Below are 18,444 nucleotides of genomic sequence, written 5' to 3' on the forward strand. Positions count from 1 at the left end.
CCTCACACTTGCAAACCTCTGTTAGTGAGAGAATCGTGCCAAAATTATAAGCTCAGAGAAAGACGGAGCTGTACATATCGGTTTGTTTCGGGAACTTTTTGCCCCCACGTCATTTTTGCCCCCACAACATGTCATTTAGACATTTGCAACAGTACGTTTTTTTTTTTTTTCACACAGACTGGTTCTACGCAGTTGATGCAATTAACACCTTTACAAAGCTTATCTTGTGCATGAAAATTTAATTTACGCTTACAGTTTTATGTACACTTCCACAACTCCTTCCCTGCATATGCAAATCTATTTGACATTAAATTACCTTCATAATACAAATATGTGTTTTAGTAGCTTTTAGGATGAGAAATGTGAGAAGAATTTGTTGGAAAAACAATTCAAATGGAATAATCAAGAAATAAGACCAAAGTCAGAACTCACATGAAAGCTCACTGTTTGTCATCATAATGACAGTCAAGATGAACAGCATTTGCAACATCTTCGACTAATGTGCTGAAACAGAAACAATCACTGGAAACCAGGTTTGTTAATACTGTAGCACGAATATGACAGTAAGTACACTGTAAAAAGTTTAACTATTATTTACTCAATTTTTTTGGTGAAACATTTTTACACTCAAAAAAATTGAGTAAATTTTAAAGCTGTGAAATCAATGAAATATACTGTTTAAATTGAGTAATTGTAAGTGAAAAAATTAAGTAAATCTGAGTAACTGAATTACTTTATATGAGAAATAAAATTAATTGAATATAATCAAAATTATAAAACACCACAACTGTAATTCTATGTAAAATAAACAAAGAATATTGAGTAGATATAATTGAAATATTGGATGAAATTTTACCAAAAAAAAATGTGCTACGTTTACTACATGTAAAAGTGAATTTAACTTAATATTGGACTATAAATTATCAAAATGCTGCATTCACTTTTTTTTTTTTTTTTTTACACCATTTACCCTTTATAATTAATATAATAAAACCAAATAAAGAAAGAAACACATTTTTTATTGAAAATTTATTTGTCAATTAAACGTAAGACAAAGTCTAAAATCAACCTTTGAAACATTGTATCCATTTTAATATTCCAGTAGATTGCAAAAATTAAAAACTGTAAAGTAGCCATAAGGGAAATGATTAAACCTTATGAAACATTTCATCCATCTTAGTATTCAAGTAGATTACATGTAAAATATGACAGCCGTAAGAGAAATGACATCTTTGTTCCTGGTGCATACCAGCCATTTGCAGTCACACTCAACATTAAACCATAAAAAAATATAAAAGCAACACTTACATCAATATTAAAGGGATAGTTCACCCAAAAAGATGATGTTGTCATAATGTACTCGCCCCCCCGGGTTGTCCCAAATCTGTACGAATTTCTTTCTTCTGTTGAACACAAAATATATTTTAATGAATGTTGGTTAACAGATAGTTGAAAGTTGCCACTGACTTCCATGATAGGAAAAAAAAGAAAAAAAAAGAAAAGTATACTATGCAAAGTCAATGGCAACCTTTAACTGCGTTAACCAACACTCTTTAATACTTGGCTGAATGTCACGTCACTTCACTTAAAATATCTTTTGTGTTCAACAGAAGAAAGAAACTCGTACAGGTTTGGGACAAATTGAGGGAGAGTAAATTATGACAACATCATCTTTTTGGGTGAACTATCCCTTCAACAGAATTAATCAGATAACAGAAACACTTCCATCAGGAATACCCATTCTGTGGGATGACCATGAACCACTACTATGCAAGAAGATAATTTTTTAACCTCTGAACATTAACAGAGTTTTGGAGGATCCAGCTCAAGAAACAGTTTTTGGAACAACTCAAGTGAGTACAGGGTCCTTCTCAAAATATTAGCATATTGTGATGAAGTTCATTATTTTCCGTAATGTAATGATAAAAATGTAACTTTCATATATTCTAGATTCATTGCACACCAACTAACACACCAACCAAATATTTCAGGTCTTTTATTGTTTTAAAACAGATGATTTTGGCATACAGCTCATGAAAACCCAAAAATCTCAAAAAATTAGCATATCATGAAAAGGTTCTCTAAACGAGCTATTAACCTAATCATCTGAATCAACTAATTAACTCTAAACACCTGCAAAAGATTCCTGAGGCTTTTAAAAACTCCCAGCCTGGTTCATTACTCAAAACCGCAATCATGGGTAAGACTACCGACCTGACTGCTGTCCAGAAGGCCATCATTGACACCCTCAAGCGAGAGGGTAAGACACAGAAATAAATTTCTGAACGAATAGGCTGTTCCCAGAGTGCTGTATCAAGGCACCTCAGTGGGAAGTCTGTGGGAAGGAAAAAGTGTTGCAAAAAACGCTTCACAACGAGAAGAGGTGACCGGACCCTGAGGAAGATTGTGGAGAAGGACCGATTCCAGACCTTGGGGGACCTGCAGAAGCAGTGGACTGAGTCTGGAGTAGAAACATCCAGAGCCACCGTGCACAGGCGTGTGCAGGAAATGGGCTACAGAGAAGCAGCACTGGACTGTTGCTCAGTGGTCCAAAGTACTTTTTTCGGATGAAAGCAAATTTTACATGTCATTCGGAAATCAAGGTGCCAGAGTCTGGAGGAAGACTGGGGAGAAGGAAATGCCAAAATGCCTGATGTCCAGTGTCAAGTACCCACAGTCAGTGATGGTCTGGGGTGCCATGTCAGCTGCTGGTGTTGGTCCACTGTGTTTTATCAAGGGCAGGGTCAATGCAGCTAGCTATCAGGAGATTTTGGAGCACTTCATGCTTCCATCTGCTGAAAAGCTTTATGGAGATGAAGATTTCGTTTTTCAGCACGACCTGGCACCTGCTCACAGTGCCAAAACCACTGGTAAATGGTTTACTGACCATGGTATTACTGTGCTCAATTGGCCTACCAACTCTCCTGATCTGAACCCCATAGAGAATCTGTGGGATATCGTGAAGAGGAAGTTGAGAGACGCAAGACCCAACACTCTGGATGAGCTTAAGGCCGCTATTGAAGCATCCTGGGCCTCCATAACACCTCAGCAGTGCCACAGGCTGATTGCCTCCATGCCACGCCGCATTGAAGCAGTCATTTCTGCAAAAGGATTCCCCACCAAGTATTGAGTGCATAACTGAACATAATTATTTGAAGGTTGACTTTTTTGTATTAAAAACACTTTTCTTTTATTGGTCAGATGAAATAAGCTAATTTTTTGAGATAGGAATTTATGGTTTTCATGAGCTGTATGCCAAAATCATCAGTATTAAAACAATAAAAGACCTGAAATATTTCAGTTGGTGTGCAATGAATCTAAAATATATGAAAGTTTAATTTTTATCATTACATTATGGAAAATAATGAACTTTATCACAATATGCTAATTTTGGGAGAAGGACCTGTATTTGTGGGTCTTGGGATATCTCAAATCCAATGTGACTCCTGAAAGATGGCAGCAGGCTCTGCTGAGATTCCCAAGATTACATCGCTGACTGCCCCATTATTGTTTCGAAGGATGTAGATTTTTATGACCTCCTCTGCCAACTCTGCTTGTACGAAGACGGGTAGATCAGCTGAACCCTACAGGCAAATTTTAAAGATAACTGGTTAGAGCTAACATTCAAAACTGAATGTTACAAGAAAGTGACAAATACACAAAACAAGTAGCACCTGAAGAAGCAAACATTCTGTTGGACCATATGATAGGTAAAATCTCAAACAAAATTTACTAGGGGGAGGAGTTGCAAAAATTAACAGCATTCTTCTTAACAAGAGGACAGGTTAATTTTCTACATAGGGACATTTATTTTTAACAATAAACCTAGAAGAAAAACGAAAAGAGACCAACTGCGAGCTTCTATGCTGTAAATCAATGCTATACACTGAAAATAATGACTTTGTGGTGTGGTAAAATCTATTACATTAATTAATGTAATTTATACATTGTAAAATCAAGATTAAGTTGGAACTATAATATCTTAAGTAAAAATTACACTATTTATTCATGTAATAACATAACTGAGAAGAAAGAGTAAAGTGTATTATATATTTACAAGTATTATTTAATGTTTTATGGTCACAGCACATTCACCTAAAAATACTAAGTAAATGTTAATCTGAAAAGCTAAGTGCGTTTGAATCCGCGCGCTTTTTTTTTTTCTTTTCTTTTTTTTAAACAAGATCCTTCTGGCAGTGGCAGAGACGGTCGGTTTGGTTTGGGTGGTCACTTTTGGCTGACTTATCTTTGGTAAGTTTTGACTTTTCTACTTTAGTTTTGTGAAAACAACTATGTGTTCATTTTCATGGTTTGATTATTGCATAGACGTTACGGTTCAAAATTATCTGAACGTAAGTTTTAATCACAATAAGGTTAACGTTAGCTAAGCGCCGCCATTATCCACTTCTATAAAGTTGAGACTGATAGTTAGTCAAAACTAAATGTAGTTAGCCGCGTTCTTGTAGAAAAAGTCACCCAGTCTGGTTAACTTCAGAGTAATTTAATGTTAGCTGGCCGTGATTAAATTCAAACTGTCATGCGTTATGTAAGGAAATCGATGTAACGTAACATTAACGTGCTGACTGCCTGTGTGTGTCCTATCTAATGTTAGCCTTATTTAAAAGTGTCTAACGTTAACGTTAGTCGTTTTAAATCCACTGAACATTTCGCATCAAGTAGCTTATCAAAGTCTGCATCAAAGAAGGAACGTTTGGAAAAATGCAGTAACGTTACCAGATGGCAGGTGAACTTCGCTACTAATTACGTTAAACATTGATGTGTAGCAGCAAGTGCTTGTATGAATTCAGTCATTTTATTTTAATAAGCTAGCGGTATGAAGGTACGTTCATCTTCTTAATGAAAATAAAATGTAATGTTTTTAAATCCTAACGTTAGACCACAGCCTTTCACGGCTTAAGAGAGGGAGGTTAGCATCAGTAGCTTCATCCATGTGTATCTCAGTCTAGGAGATGAAGCAAGAACCGTTATCTTTGAACGCAATGGGCGGCAAGCGTCTCCGCCTCGTTGCCATGCCAATTCATTTTCAGGCACAAACTCGTAACAAGTTCAATGCTGTATTAAAAGGAATTAAAACAAAATGTAAATGAGATCTCAATGACACAATTAGTTTCTCTCAACAGGTAAAAGAACAGTACAGGAGTGCGTTGCGATATCTATCTGGTCTGACACGGCAACATTCTCATACAGGCAAGTAGAAATATTTGTAATAATACTATAATATTGCTGCTCTTATTTCTCAAACTTACACACCAGGGAATCTTTTCAAAAAATGTCTAACAAAATATATAAAAATGTGACAAATAGATAAGTAAATGCATGTTTTTGACAGGTAATAAAACTGTAATGGATTGGAATATATATATATATATATATACACACACACACACACACACACACATATATATATATATATATATATATATATATATATATATATATATATATATGTATATATATATATATATATATATATATGTATATATAATTTTATTTTTAAAAACTTAAATTTAATTTGTTAAAATCTGCAGAATACTGCACACAAGACAAACTGCATGCAGGTATATATGCAGAACAGCTCCTCCTGCTTGTAATTCACACAGTATTGACACATTATCAATCTGTTCACAGTACCAAAGCAGACGTGAAATCCGCAGCCTTATCCTGTACCTCAGTGAGAAAGAAGAAGAGCTTTGTGAAGATTGCCTGGTAAAGCATGATTTTTTTTTTTTTTGTCATAAAAATCATTTTTAAGCGCAAGTGAAAAAGTAAGACACAAACATGAAGATGTTCCACTCAGCAATGTTCCAAATTATGTGCAGTCACAACTTAAACGTAGTCTGGATATTAAAAAGGGTTTCCTGGCACTGTAAAGGTGCAGATCCACACAATGTATGGTTTCGCACAACATTCACTTTATGGGTACAATCTGTGAATTGCATCTGCCTTGCGCAATGTTCTACTAACTTTTTTACTTATGTTGACTCAAGGTAAAACACATTATACTGAATTTAACAATGTGAGTTATGTTAAGTAATTTTTAGCGAGCATGTTCGTTCTGCATTGATAATGAATCTCTTTTGTATTTGTGTCTTAATAGAATTGCGTTCTTTCTTTTTTATAAACTGTATGCAGGAGGACACTTGTAGTGATGCCGCTGAACACACCCTTAAGATACTGGTCATCCATGGTGCTGATCAAGAGGATCCAGTCGATGTGTCCATCATGCGGCAGTACTGCTAAAGCTTGCACACTGCTGATGGGGCTTATTTATGCCCTCAACCTGGCATACACCCCAACACTGCTACACCTTTGAGGTGTTCCAGAAACATTTCCTGGACCTGGATGGTGTTAAGATGTCCCCAAAAGTACAATCTTTATAGTTGAAGTTGCTCTCTTAAATGCTATCAACATGGTACATGCTGTACAATCAAAGCTGTTGGTAGACTCTTGACAAATTTTTACTTCTTGAAATGTTTTAATGTGTTACGGTTTTAAGAGCATAAAGAGCACTTAGTGTCGGTTTGAATGTTGTTATTGCATTAAAGGGTTAGTTCACCCAAAAATCTAAATTAGGTCATTAATAACTTACCCTCATGTTGTTCCAAACCTGTAAGACCTCCATTTATCTTCAGAACACAGTTTAAAATATTTTAGATTTAGTCCGCTCTCAGACTACGACTTTATTCATCATTGTCTTCTCTTCCGTGTCTGTTTTGAGAGAGTTCAAAACAAAGCAGTTTGTGATATCCGGTTCGCGAACGAATCAATTCGATGTAACTGGATCTTTTTGAACCAGTTCACCAAATCGAACTGAATCGTTTGAAATGGTTCGCATTTCCAATACACATTAATCCAAATGAAATCAAATGACTTAAGCTGTTAACTGATGAGTCAGTCTTCTGTTTGTTATCTGGCTTGGCTTGGTGTTCATCTTCAGTTCTCTCTTCACAGCAGTTCAGTCAGTTTACTGTTTGAGTAAATGAATTACTCCGGGATATTGGTTTATTCGGACTCAGAGGGAGTGTCAGCCACATTAAAAAAGTTAACAGCTTAAGTCATTTGTGAATTAATGCATTTTGGAGACGCGAACCGTTTAAAACGATTCAGTTCGATTTGGTGAACTGGTTCAAAAAGATCCAGTTACATTGAATGATTCGTTCACGAACCGGATATCACAAAGAGAAGACAATGCTGAATAAAGTCGTAGTTTTTGCTATTTTTGGACCAAAATCTATTTTCGATGCTTCAAAATATTCTAACTGACCCTCTGATGTCACATGGACTACTTTGATGATGTTTTTCTTACCTTTCTGGACATGGACAGTATACTGTACACACAGTTTCAATGGAGGGACTGAGAGCTCTCGGACTAAATCTAAAATATCTTAAACTGTGTTCCGAAGATAAACGGTTTGGACTTGTTTGGAACGACATGAGGGTGAGTTATTAATTACATAAATTTAGATTTTTGTGTGAACTATCCCTTCACCTATTTGAGAAAATATAATCCCAGATATGTGTTGGATGGAGTAAAATGGATTTTCCTTTTCTTTAGGGGAAATTGTTAGTTAATTCTTATTGTAAATGATCCGAGAGGTTACTGAATGTACCTTAACTACTTATCAGTTGATGTGAATATGTGAATGTTGACATAATAAACTGTTAAACTTTACTGAATTTATTTGTGATTTGTGAGAAAAGTATTTGATGCAGAGAAAATAACTACATTTATTTGGTAACACTGAAACAAATTATGTAACAGTTACATAATAATAGTGAGTAATAAAAATTCATTAAACTAAGTAATTCAAAATGTTAAATGGACAGTCTAAAATCTACTTAATTAATTCATAACAGTAAATATAACAGATTTATAAAATTTACTTGATATTTTCACATTTTAAAATTAAATTTACTTAATTACTTTTAATAAATAGAACCTGCTAAGTTAAATATAATTAAGTAACATTTACTTAATGTCTTCACAAATGTTACATTTAGAGTTAAGTAAATTTCACTTGATACTGGCAAGTAAGTTGTACTTGATATTACAGCAGTAAAATTTACTAAGAAAAATTGAGTGCAAATTGTTACAATGATTTTATCAAGTAAATCCTACAAGTTGTTTTTATCAGTGTAGGCTTTTATTGAGGTCTGCATTATTTCAACCAATTTCTTTATAAACATGTTTAATATTTAAGTAAAATGACTAATGGTTTTGAAACAAAAAAGCTTGTTTAATTGCACTACTTGAAAAAAATATGCATTGCATTAACCCTCACACTCAACCCTTAACCCTCTAAATAATTCTGTGGCTTAGTAAATATTACAGTAATATTTAACTTTATTAACTTAATAAAATCTCTGAATATAGTTTACTTGATTATACAAAAGATGGCTTTCCTGTAGCTCAAACAGTAGAGCGTCGGCGCTAGCAAAAATTGATTAAATTGTAAATGTGTACCTTGAAATGCAATGTAAGTTACTTTGGATAAAAGTGTCTGCCAAATGCATAAATGTAAACATATTAATGGACTAAAAATACAACAGTTTATTTTATCTAAAATGTACAGTTATATTTTATTTTTTCCACTAAAACAATTTAGTATTAGACTAACAAATTGTTTATTTATAATACACATAATATATTTGTGAAATTTCTATCAATTTAAGGATGGAAAATTAAACTGATCTGTTTCAGGGAACAAAAATATTACAAATAATTTCAAATCAAAATGAATATATTTAAACACACTCTTAAGAAATTTAGGAAGTTTACTCAATTAAAACAACGTACCCCTCGCCCAGCCTCCGCTGTCCTTCAATACCCACCAGGTCTGGATTTGTTACATTAAAAAGCTTACGGTTTTCAAACTTTTGACCGATATTGTATGTGATCTAGGTTTCAGTGCACTAGAATGATTTTACAACGGAGCAGGCCTTAAACTGGCTGACTCCCTATAGTGGGAGCTGATTAAAACGCACCAGTCTATGTTATGTCCACACCATTTTAAATACTTTTGCATGGCGTATTTGTAGTGGTGATTTAAGAGCTCATACTTGAGTTCGTGTAGTAATTATGATGTTTTACAACAACGTGACAGCTTTTTACAAGAAAGAATGTTGTCATTTGAAAGTTCATAAATGATGTGTTCCCTTTTGACAAGCCACTGACCCCAAAGGGGAACCTGTACAAAATCGTTTTCCATTGGGCATGTATAGTTATAGTTGCTGGACCACGGTACACTTATCGTTAGACTTTCAAATGGCGGTTGAAATAAACGGTGATCCAAATAGTACGAACGTTAACCCACTCCAAAAAAAAAAAAAAAAAAAAAAAAAAACTAACATACATATGACTGCCCCACTAACTAACTTCGAAAACTACACTGTTATGTACACGTACACACGGTCAATGTTTAATCAACTTTTGAAAACATTATTGCAAATATACATAGTTATAAAAGGACTACGTTACTTACAGGAAATTCGAGTAATGCTGTTCACGCCGTTGCTGAGAAAAGCAGTCCTTCAGTGACAGGTGCCTCTTGTTTGAGCCGCGAAACTTGTTAAACTTCTTAAGATAACGCAAAATACAAACACAATTGTTAGGAAATCCTTAATAATTAACTTCTGAATTAAACATCACAAACATAATTAGTATTAGCTGGCTAAATTACATAACGTACCACAATATGAGAGGAGTGCGGGTCTTGCCGTTGCTGAGGAAAGCCGTCCTTCAGGTGACTTCGATTAAGCTACGAAACTTGTTGAATATGACGTAAAATACAAAGACAATTGTTAGAAAATGCTTAATAATTATTAACTTTTTAATAAAGTGTTACAAACGTAAGTAGGATTAGCTGACTAACGTTACTTACCAGGAGCTGTGAGGTGTATGGCTAGTCGACGTCGCTGCTGAGGAAAGCAGATTTTTTTTTCCTGCGGAGCTGCACACGTGATCACTTTAGCCGCGAAATTTACTCAATTTATTTAAACTGTCATTTATTAAGCTGGAACTTTATTTAGGAAAATTGGTTGGAAATACTTAATAATTTTAGTTTCTAAAACAGATCAGTACAAGTAAATAATTATCAAATATTTCTATTAGAATTCACCAGAAATATTGAAGGTATATTAAAAATATAATTAGTTAGTTAAATACTTATTTATTTTCATTACATAAACTTAAATAATATATGTAAATTTTAGAGAAATTATTTGTTGGATTTTTAATTATTCTTTTTAATCTGACCCACTCAAAATATCACTTAAATGATTTCAAAAGATTTTATTAATTAAGTTAATATAGCTCTTTATTTTTGTGAAATTTACTAAGCCACTGAATTATTTTTTACAGTGTAGGTATACTAAATTTTTTTATATGACATTCTAATGAAGTATTTAGATATTAACACTTTTAAGGAAGGAATAATAGAAAAAACATGATTTTTATTTATAAAACCGTTGTTGAGAGATGTTGAAATAAATTGCTTACCCACTGTTTGAAGAGCTCAAAAACTCTGATGTGACAGCAGTTTTAATTCTGATCAGATTGGTGCTGTTTTTCGTGCTCTTCATCTGTTTCTAATTTCAAAAACTCATCATTGCACAACATTGTTGCCAAATATTTGGATTATATCAACAATGCTCAGTGTTGAAAAGTTTACTTTGCAAATGTAATAGGTTACAGATTACAAGTTACCCTATTTAAAATGTATAAGTAGTAAAAAAAAAAAAAAATTACTTTTTTAAATTAATGTAACTGGTTACTTTTTGATTACTTTTCTAACTTTGTAATGAATGTTTATTTACAACTGTTAATCATTTTCAAACATTTACACCATGCAGGTTTAACCTTACAGTGCTCAACACTGTCATACTTTCCAAATCCTTATCACTTGATTTAAGATGATCAAATTTGAACACATCCACCACAGAATCAGACTTTAGTACTGCCTTTTAGTTTGAGATTGATGTGAAGTTCAATAAAGAATTAAAATCATAAGAAACTGCTTACTGATACTGTTTTTGAAATCAAATCTTTGCATAACCACAGCATCTAACAATGGTTTGAATGGTAATAAATAATAATAAATAAAAGCATATACATCAACTCAAATACGGTTATCTAATAAGCATACATCATATTCTGTGAAAAGCTGTCTTTTCGAAACATTGCTGTCACTTTGTAAATGATATGAAGATAGTTTTCTAAAAACATGTAAAATGCTCATGAAGTGACTCAGAGCAGTTCTAGAGATAATGTTTATGTGTTTATGTACTCATATACTGAGGCAGCAGAGACTGAAAACACTGCTAGCATCAGTATATGTGTAGTAAATTAAACTGCAAATCTGCGCCATTAATTTCCATGAGGGGCGGACTGAGAAAGAATTTCAGACTGGGAAATATCAAATTCATACAAACTTTGAAACATGGACAACCCTATATTTTTTGTAATGCCTGATGGTCATCCCTGCTCCGGTAAAACTCTGCATAGAAAGTCAGATTACCCCTTAAAATGCAATTTGACTAACAGATTAATGAGACATTATTATATTAAATTAATTTCATCTTACATTTATTAAGCATCCAAGGCACCTTGGTAGGATACCAACATATGTAAATACTCTGCATGATACACAGTTCTGTGTTGTGAACCTTTGACCACACAACGAGAACATACATTGTGCAACAATGGTGTATATTTTGCAGGAAGTCACACGCAAAATGACATTATATGTGCAACACAGACAGTCCATGTTGGAAGATATATACTCAGATATTTATTTGTAAGCAAACGGATTTGGGGGCGCATTTGAAGGTCAAACCCTTATTTTTCACTTGTTGCAAAGAATATTTTTGTTTTATCAGACTGTGTGATGGCATTAATAATGAACAAAGAAATTCATTACTGACAACATAATGCAAACCAGAAAACCTCCAAACTTTATTTAAATAATAATTTACATGATGTTCTTTGCCTGCTTTCTTTTTGTTTAATAAAAGTCTTCAGCCTCAAATAAAAACAACAAATAAAGTAAACGAAATGATAAACTGTTTATTTGGTTTATTCGTACATGTTCTTGGAGAAACTGCTTTACCAGAATATTTATACAGAAAAAGCATTTTTAGGAATAAAAAAACAGACAAACATTTTCATAAAAATATACTGTGTGCATCATAATGCAAGTTGACAGATCCCTCAAAGTGTTTGTTTAACCAAAAATGAAAATTAGCCCATGATTTACTCATGCTTAAGGCATCCTAGGTCTATATTACTTTCTTCTTTCAGACGAATCCAGTCGAAGTTATGTAAAAAATTGTCCTGGGTCTTCCAAGCTTTGTAATGGCAGTGAATGGGTGTTTTCATTTGACAGTCCATAAAGAAGTCCAATGAAGTGCACCAATCCATACTAAATAGTGGCACACGGCTCTGGGGGCTGAATAAAGGCCTCCTGTAGCAAATAGGTGTGTTTTTGTAAGAAAAATATCCATAAGTAAAATGTTAGAAACTGTGTTCTCTAAATTCCGCTAACTGTCGTACACACAAGACATTTCGGGCAGATGATGTATATGCTAGTCTCGCGAGAACCAATGTTTGTTAACAGGAGCAAAGGAAGCAATGTCTCCTCTTGGCTTATATTGAAATCCTCAGACTTTTTTCTTTACAAATCCTTGTGGAGTCAGCTGTCGCCATCTTGGGAGCGCGTTAATTCCGGATAATCGAAAATGGGCAAAGAGGCGGGAGGTGGTTACTGAAACCACACCCACCTAGCTCGACAGTGATGTCGGCAGCGACGATCCACCTGTCACACAAGTGGCCACACCCTTAATTATGCAGAACTTTAAGGCTCAATATAATTAAAACAGATGAGTTATAAAAAAAATTCTCTCCCCTCACAGTTGTCAGGAAGGGCAAAATTAGCTATATAGATCAGAAACCCTTTTTTTTTACCAGGCTGTAAAAATATTTTGTTGGGCATTTTGACATGGGGAGTCTATTGGCATGACCCACTTTTGGAGCCAACCCTTAGCGGCGATTCAAAGAATTGCAGTGTTAGTCACTTCCATGTTGGTTTCTTGAGAGAGACCGGAGACCGCTCAGTCTTACGTCATCCATCCAGAACTGCTTGCGCGAACAACAGTTAGTGGAAGTTAGAGAAACTTCCATGCTTTCTCTGCATGCTTTCTAATGTTTTAAATATGGATATATTTCTTACAAAAACGCATCTATTTGCTACAGGTCAGGTGTGGCACTTAATTTATTATAAACAGATGCACTTTATTGGACTTCTTTTGGACTGTTGACCCAGAATATGAAAACACTCTAAATGACATAATGTTGCACACTCCTGTACAGCAGGTGGTGGTATGAACCTAAAACTGCCATCGTTAATCTTGCAGAGACGGCGAGCTTGAGCGGGGAGTTCTTTGGCGTGATGGAGCAGGAGTAAGTATTCTGATTAATTATTTTGTATAGTATTTTAAAATGTAACGCCAGTACGCCATATTAAGTTTATTTCCTGCGAGCTTCTCCTCCTGTCTGTACGGTAATTTCTCTACCGTGCGACAGAGAGTCGAGTGGTTATGACGCAATCGTTACCCTATTTTTACAAAAACTGTTTCTACGGGGCCATAATGTAACATAGAAGGTAATGGAGCCCTTTATACATTGTCGTGTATCTTTAGAAATAAATAATGGACAAAAAGAGTCTTTAAACGCCTCAGATGTAAAGTTATTCGCTGTCAAAGTGACGCCAAAATGAATGGGAGTCAATGGGATGCTAACGCAAGTGAAGTTCTGCTAGAGGATGGTGGCACGCGGTCGACTACAACTTCCGGTCGACTTCATTGCCGCCTCTAAAACACCCACCCACTGCCATTATAAAGCTTGAAAGAGCCAGGACATTAATCTCTGATTGCAATCGTCTGAAAAAAGTAAGTCATATACACCAAGGAAGCCTTGAGGGTAAGTTAATGAGGGGCTAATTTTCATTTTTGGGTAAACTAACCCTTTAAAGCTTCAGAAACCATTCAAAATGTACACAACGGTAATCCATATGAAGGATTCCTGTTGAAGATTCAGTGTCTTCTGAAGAGAAATGATAGAGGAGCGAGAACAATACTAATATTTCTATATTATATTAATATATATAATACATTTTTAAATTATAAACCATCAGTTCCAGTCAACTGTGAATTCACTTGACGAACAAACAGGGTCCGTTCACTTTTTGTGAAAGGCACAGACATGCTTCACAAGCAGGTGACATTACGTGCACACCGTTTTCAGCTAAAGAAAGCCATACAGTACATCTGGGAAGTCATGAGGGTGAGAGATGAGGGAATTAATGATGATTTTTGTGTTCATCTTTAGAGTCATATACATCTGGGCCATCACAAGGAGAAAATGATGAGAATTGTGTTTTTTTGCATAGAGGATGCCTGAGCAAAAAATAAAGACCAAAAGATAGGTAATAAAAAACTGTAATGTGCTGATCAAATCACTAAGACCTCTCTCACTGCGTTTTGATAGTCTCATATACAGATTCCTCTCTCTTCATTGCAGTCATGTAGACATGGTTGTCATCTACTGGTTTCATATATTTTTCTCTCCTCCTGTAAAAATGGTAATGGTAAAATGTGTGGAACTGCTGACTAACAAACATTTAAACTATAGAAATGGCCAGCCAACAACGGTTTCTTGAGTTTATGTAGTTCTTACCGTACAACGATCAAACAGGAAGCAAAGATGACATTTAGAACAAACGAAAGGGTAAATAATATCCAAGGGGTTGACAAACTGAAACCTATTTCTAAAATAAGACAAATAGAAAACAATTAAGACTTTATTAATGGAAATCTTTTGGATGATTTGTATAAAACAGACATGGTGACTGCCTCCTGGTTACCTTGGGGGTTTTCAGCATGATGTTGCACTTGGATTTCCATCTTTGTCGTACCAATGAGATTCTTACTGACACATTCAACGGTAGCGCCGAGTTCACTAAACCCAGCAATAGAGATGTGGCTAATGCTGATGATGTTCTCTGTTGAAACGGCACTGCAGTGTTTAGTGGTACTGTTCAGTTTTGGCCAGGATATCTTGGGTAACGGTAAACCACTGCTGACACACATGCAGCTCAGTTCATCACCCCACACGAAACAACGAGAGCTGTTCAGGATTACCGGGGAATCTAAATACAAATAATGATGTGTTTATTTAAAATATGGCGTTTATTGCCTTCCGTAAAATGAGAATTGATGATGTGGTGTAAGTGAAATGATACATACGTCTTACTTTGAGGATGGCAGTACTTTCAGTCTGAATACGTCCTTGAAGTGTCACTGTGCAGGTGAGCTTAGTATTGTGATGTTCAGGCTTAGGATAAAAAGTCATTATAGAAAATTCCTCATTCTTGCCAGGCACTCCACGACCTTGAAGTCTAGTTTCATTAGGCCTAATGCCGGTCCAAACAATATCTGCGGAGGGTTTTAAGCAGTCCCCTGGAACTTTACATGATATATCCGCCTTCTCTCCAGCTGTGAGCAGTGGGACGTTTATTGTTGGTTTCTGGGTCAGCTCTAAAAAAATATATATATATATTGGAATGAAAAATTCTATAAATTAATTTGGATTTGTATGTTTCTCTGTCAAAAAGCATATAAACAAATACACACCTTTAACAGTAATATGTACTGTCTGAGGAAAGCTATACACGTTTCCTTCTCCCCACTCCAGTTTTAATCTGTATTCACCATCAGATTTGCCCTGAACCAACTGGTTTAGCCCGAAGCTGCACTCTTTCTGATTTTGAGGAAATACAGTATTACTGTTAAAATTATAAACTTCAGCAGATGAGTTTTGTGGATCTACTTTGAACCAGGTTCTTCTAATGGGATCTGAGACACTTTTAGGGACAGTGAAAACACAGTACACTCTGACGCACAAACCGTCCTCTCCGGTGATGTTGTCTCCTGCTTCGATGGAAAAGTCAGTTGGTACATCAAGGACTGAAAACCAAAATCAAATCGAAAGGTCAGTAAGACTGTTGACATACATGTAAGTTTAATTATTTGTTTTCTACACTGTTTAATATGTTTTAACTAGACATTTATGATTATATCAACAAAAATTTGCAATAATGTGTATATTTTAAGATAGCAAAGTATCGAGATGCTTATGTCTTCTGTTCATGTTACCTTCCTTCTTTTGGCTACTTCTGAGATCATTTATACAGACGATACAAATTGTTATTTTTAATTAAATTACCTTCATAATACAAATGTGTATTTCAGTAACTTAGGATGAGAAATGTGAGAAGAATATGGTGAAAAACTACAACAAAAATAATACTTGTTCAAATGGGATAATCAAGAAATAAGATAAAAGTCAGAACTCACATAAAAGCTCACTGTTTGTCATCATAATGACAGTCAAGATGAACAGCATTTGCAACATCTCCGACTAATGTGCTGGAAAAGAAACAGTCACTAGAAAATATCTTCTTATCTGATGTTTTTTAACTTTAGAAAAAAAGGCTATTTTTTATTTCCAAAAATTAATATTAAGAATATTCTTATCTTTTTTCTTAAGATTGTTCTTAAGAAGAATTCAGATTCTTGAAAAGAATTTTCTTAAAAATCATCATAAATAACTTAAATTTAAATTAACTTAAATTTAGGACAGCCCCAGACTTGCCTTAATCCCAAACAGTAAGAATTGTTTAATTAATTTATTTGGTTATTTCAGATTAATGGTTATATTTAACCATTGCAGCAACAGCTACATATAATACTGTACAATTTAGGTTAACCCACATCCCGATGCTGGCATTTAGTCACGTCATGTAGGCTATTCATACAGATAATGGCTTATTTTCTTCTTAAGGCAAGGCACTGCAGGTGAATAGGGTAAAAAAAAATACTAATAGTTATCACCTTACTTTCTAAGTTGATTGATTAGATTGATAATTGCAAAACAAAAAATTGTATTACAAGTTTTCTAAAATGTTATGTTTAAATATGCAAATGAGGCATTATTTAATAAAATATGTGCTAATTTGCATAGTACATTTCTAATACAAAAATCTGAAAATCTAAATTCTTGTTTAATTTTTTGTACATATTAGAGTCAAATGTTTTTACCGAGGGAACTCTATCTCTTTTCTTCAATCCATAATTCAGAAAATGCTTTGAACAGCCAGAAAACAATATATTTTCACAATTTGGGGGGGGGGAGTTAAAATGTATATAATAAAGAAAATTATATTTGAACAAATCCCTCTGTAGAAACCTTCAGAATATAGACAGGAATAATTATGTATGTAATTATAAGTAATTTAGTTTTTTGGTGTGTATATACGTGCTACTGAAGTGGAGATTTATGGCTGTGTTGGAGAAAAACTCATTTTGAGAATACAGCCTTTAAATATATATATTGTATTTGAAATCTATTGACACAAATAGATAAAATGCTATAAAATAAATACTTAACGGTGTCTTTTGGATGTTTTCTTTCCATTAGTCATAACCCTAACCCTTGCCTGCAGTGTCTTCCCTTAAGAATAAAATTAAGATGTTCTTAAGAATATACTTGAGAACTTGTTAAGAATCTTTCAGGAATTACAGTTAAGAACATTCTTACGAAACTTCGAGGAATTTATCTAAAGAAATGTCTAAATGTATTATTTAAAAAGATTTTCGTGAATCTGGACCCTGGTTTGTTAATACTTTAGCACAAATATGACAATAGTAAGTTGTCTACTGTTTTTTATATGACATTCTAATGAAATTTAGTATTTCGGTATTAACACTTTTAAGAAATGAGAAATAAAAAAAAACACAATTTGTATTTAAAACCGTTGATGAGAGATGTTGAAATAAATTGCTTACCCACTATTTTAAGAGCTCAAAAACCCTGATGTGACAGCAGTTTTAATTCTTATCAGATTGGTGCTGTTTTTCTTGCTCTTCATCTGTTTCTACTTTCAGGAACTCATCATTGCAAAGTTATTACACAATATTTGGATTACATCACCAATGTTTAACAGTAACCAGAAACATTTTCTAGCACCGAAATGATCAGTGTTTTACTATTTAAATTTTTTGTAGTAATAGTGATGTAAGTGAAATGGCTATATACATCTTTGAGGATGACAGTACTTTCAGTCTGGATGTTTTCTTGAAAAATGACTCTGTAGGTGAGGTTAGTAGGCCTATGGTCAGGATGGAAAGTCAAATGTTGAAAACTCGTCATTGCATTGATTTCAGCATGTTTGAAATGTTATGTTCATAATGTAGTCTACAATGCACTGGATAGCTGGCCAATCAGAACACACCTCGCTTTTCAGGACGATGAGCTTTGTAAAAAACGACGAGTTTAAGAAAGGCAGGGCATAGAGGAGAAACAATAAT

The 18,444-nt window shown here is 34.2% G+C and overlaps 1 protein-coding gene and 1 long non-coding RNA gene across 2 annotated transcripts; both read right to left on the reverse strand.

Moving 5' to 3' along the window:
- Positions 1-9,648: 9,648 nt before the first annotated feature.
- Positions 9,649-10,626, reverse strand: LOC127972674 (uncharacterized). The gene is made up of 3 exons (XR_008157135.1): positions 10,520-10,626; positions 9,903-9,971; positions 9,649-9,787 (listed from the first exon to the last, which is right to left on the reverse strand). It is a non-coding gene; the product is annotated as an uncharacterized LOC127972674 (long non-coding RNA).
- Positions 10,627-12,026: 1,400 nt separating this feature from the next.
- LOC127972232 (sialic acid-binding Ig-like lectin 6) lies at positions 12,027-18,024 on the reverse strand. The gene is made up of 8 exons (XM_052575587.1): positions 17,923-18,024; positions 16,432-16,503; positions 15,709-16,041; positions 15,322-15,612; positions 14,940-15,224; positions 14,753-14,843; positions 14,542-14,646; positions 12,027-14,416 (listed from the first exon to the last, which is right to left on the reverse strand). The coding sequence occupies exons 2-7, from the start codon at positions 16,487-16,489 to the stop codon at positions 14,547-14,549; spliced, it is 1,158 nt and encodes a 385-aa protein (XP_052431547.1). The 5' UTR covers positions 16,490-16,503; positions 17,923-18,024; the 3' UTR covers positions 12,027-14,416; positions 14,542-14,546.
- Positions 18,025-18,444: the final 420 nt, after the last annotated feature.

This window comes from Carassius gibelio, chromosome B15 (genome assembly GCF_023724105.1).
Source record: "Carassius gibelio isolate Cgi1373 ecotype wild population from Czech Republic chromosome B15, carGib1.2-hapl.c, whole genome shotgun sequence".
Taxonomy (NCBI): Eukaryota; Metazoa; Chordata; class Actinopteri; order Cypriniformes; family Cyprinidae; genus Carassius; species Carassius gibelio.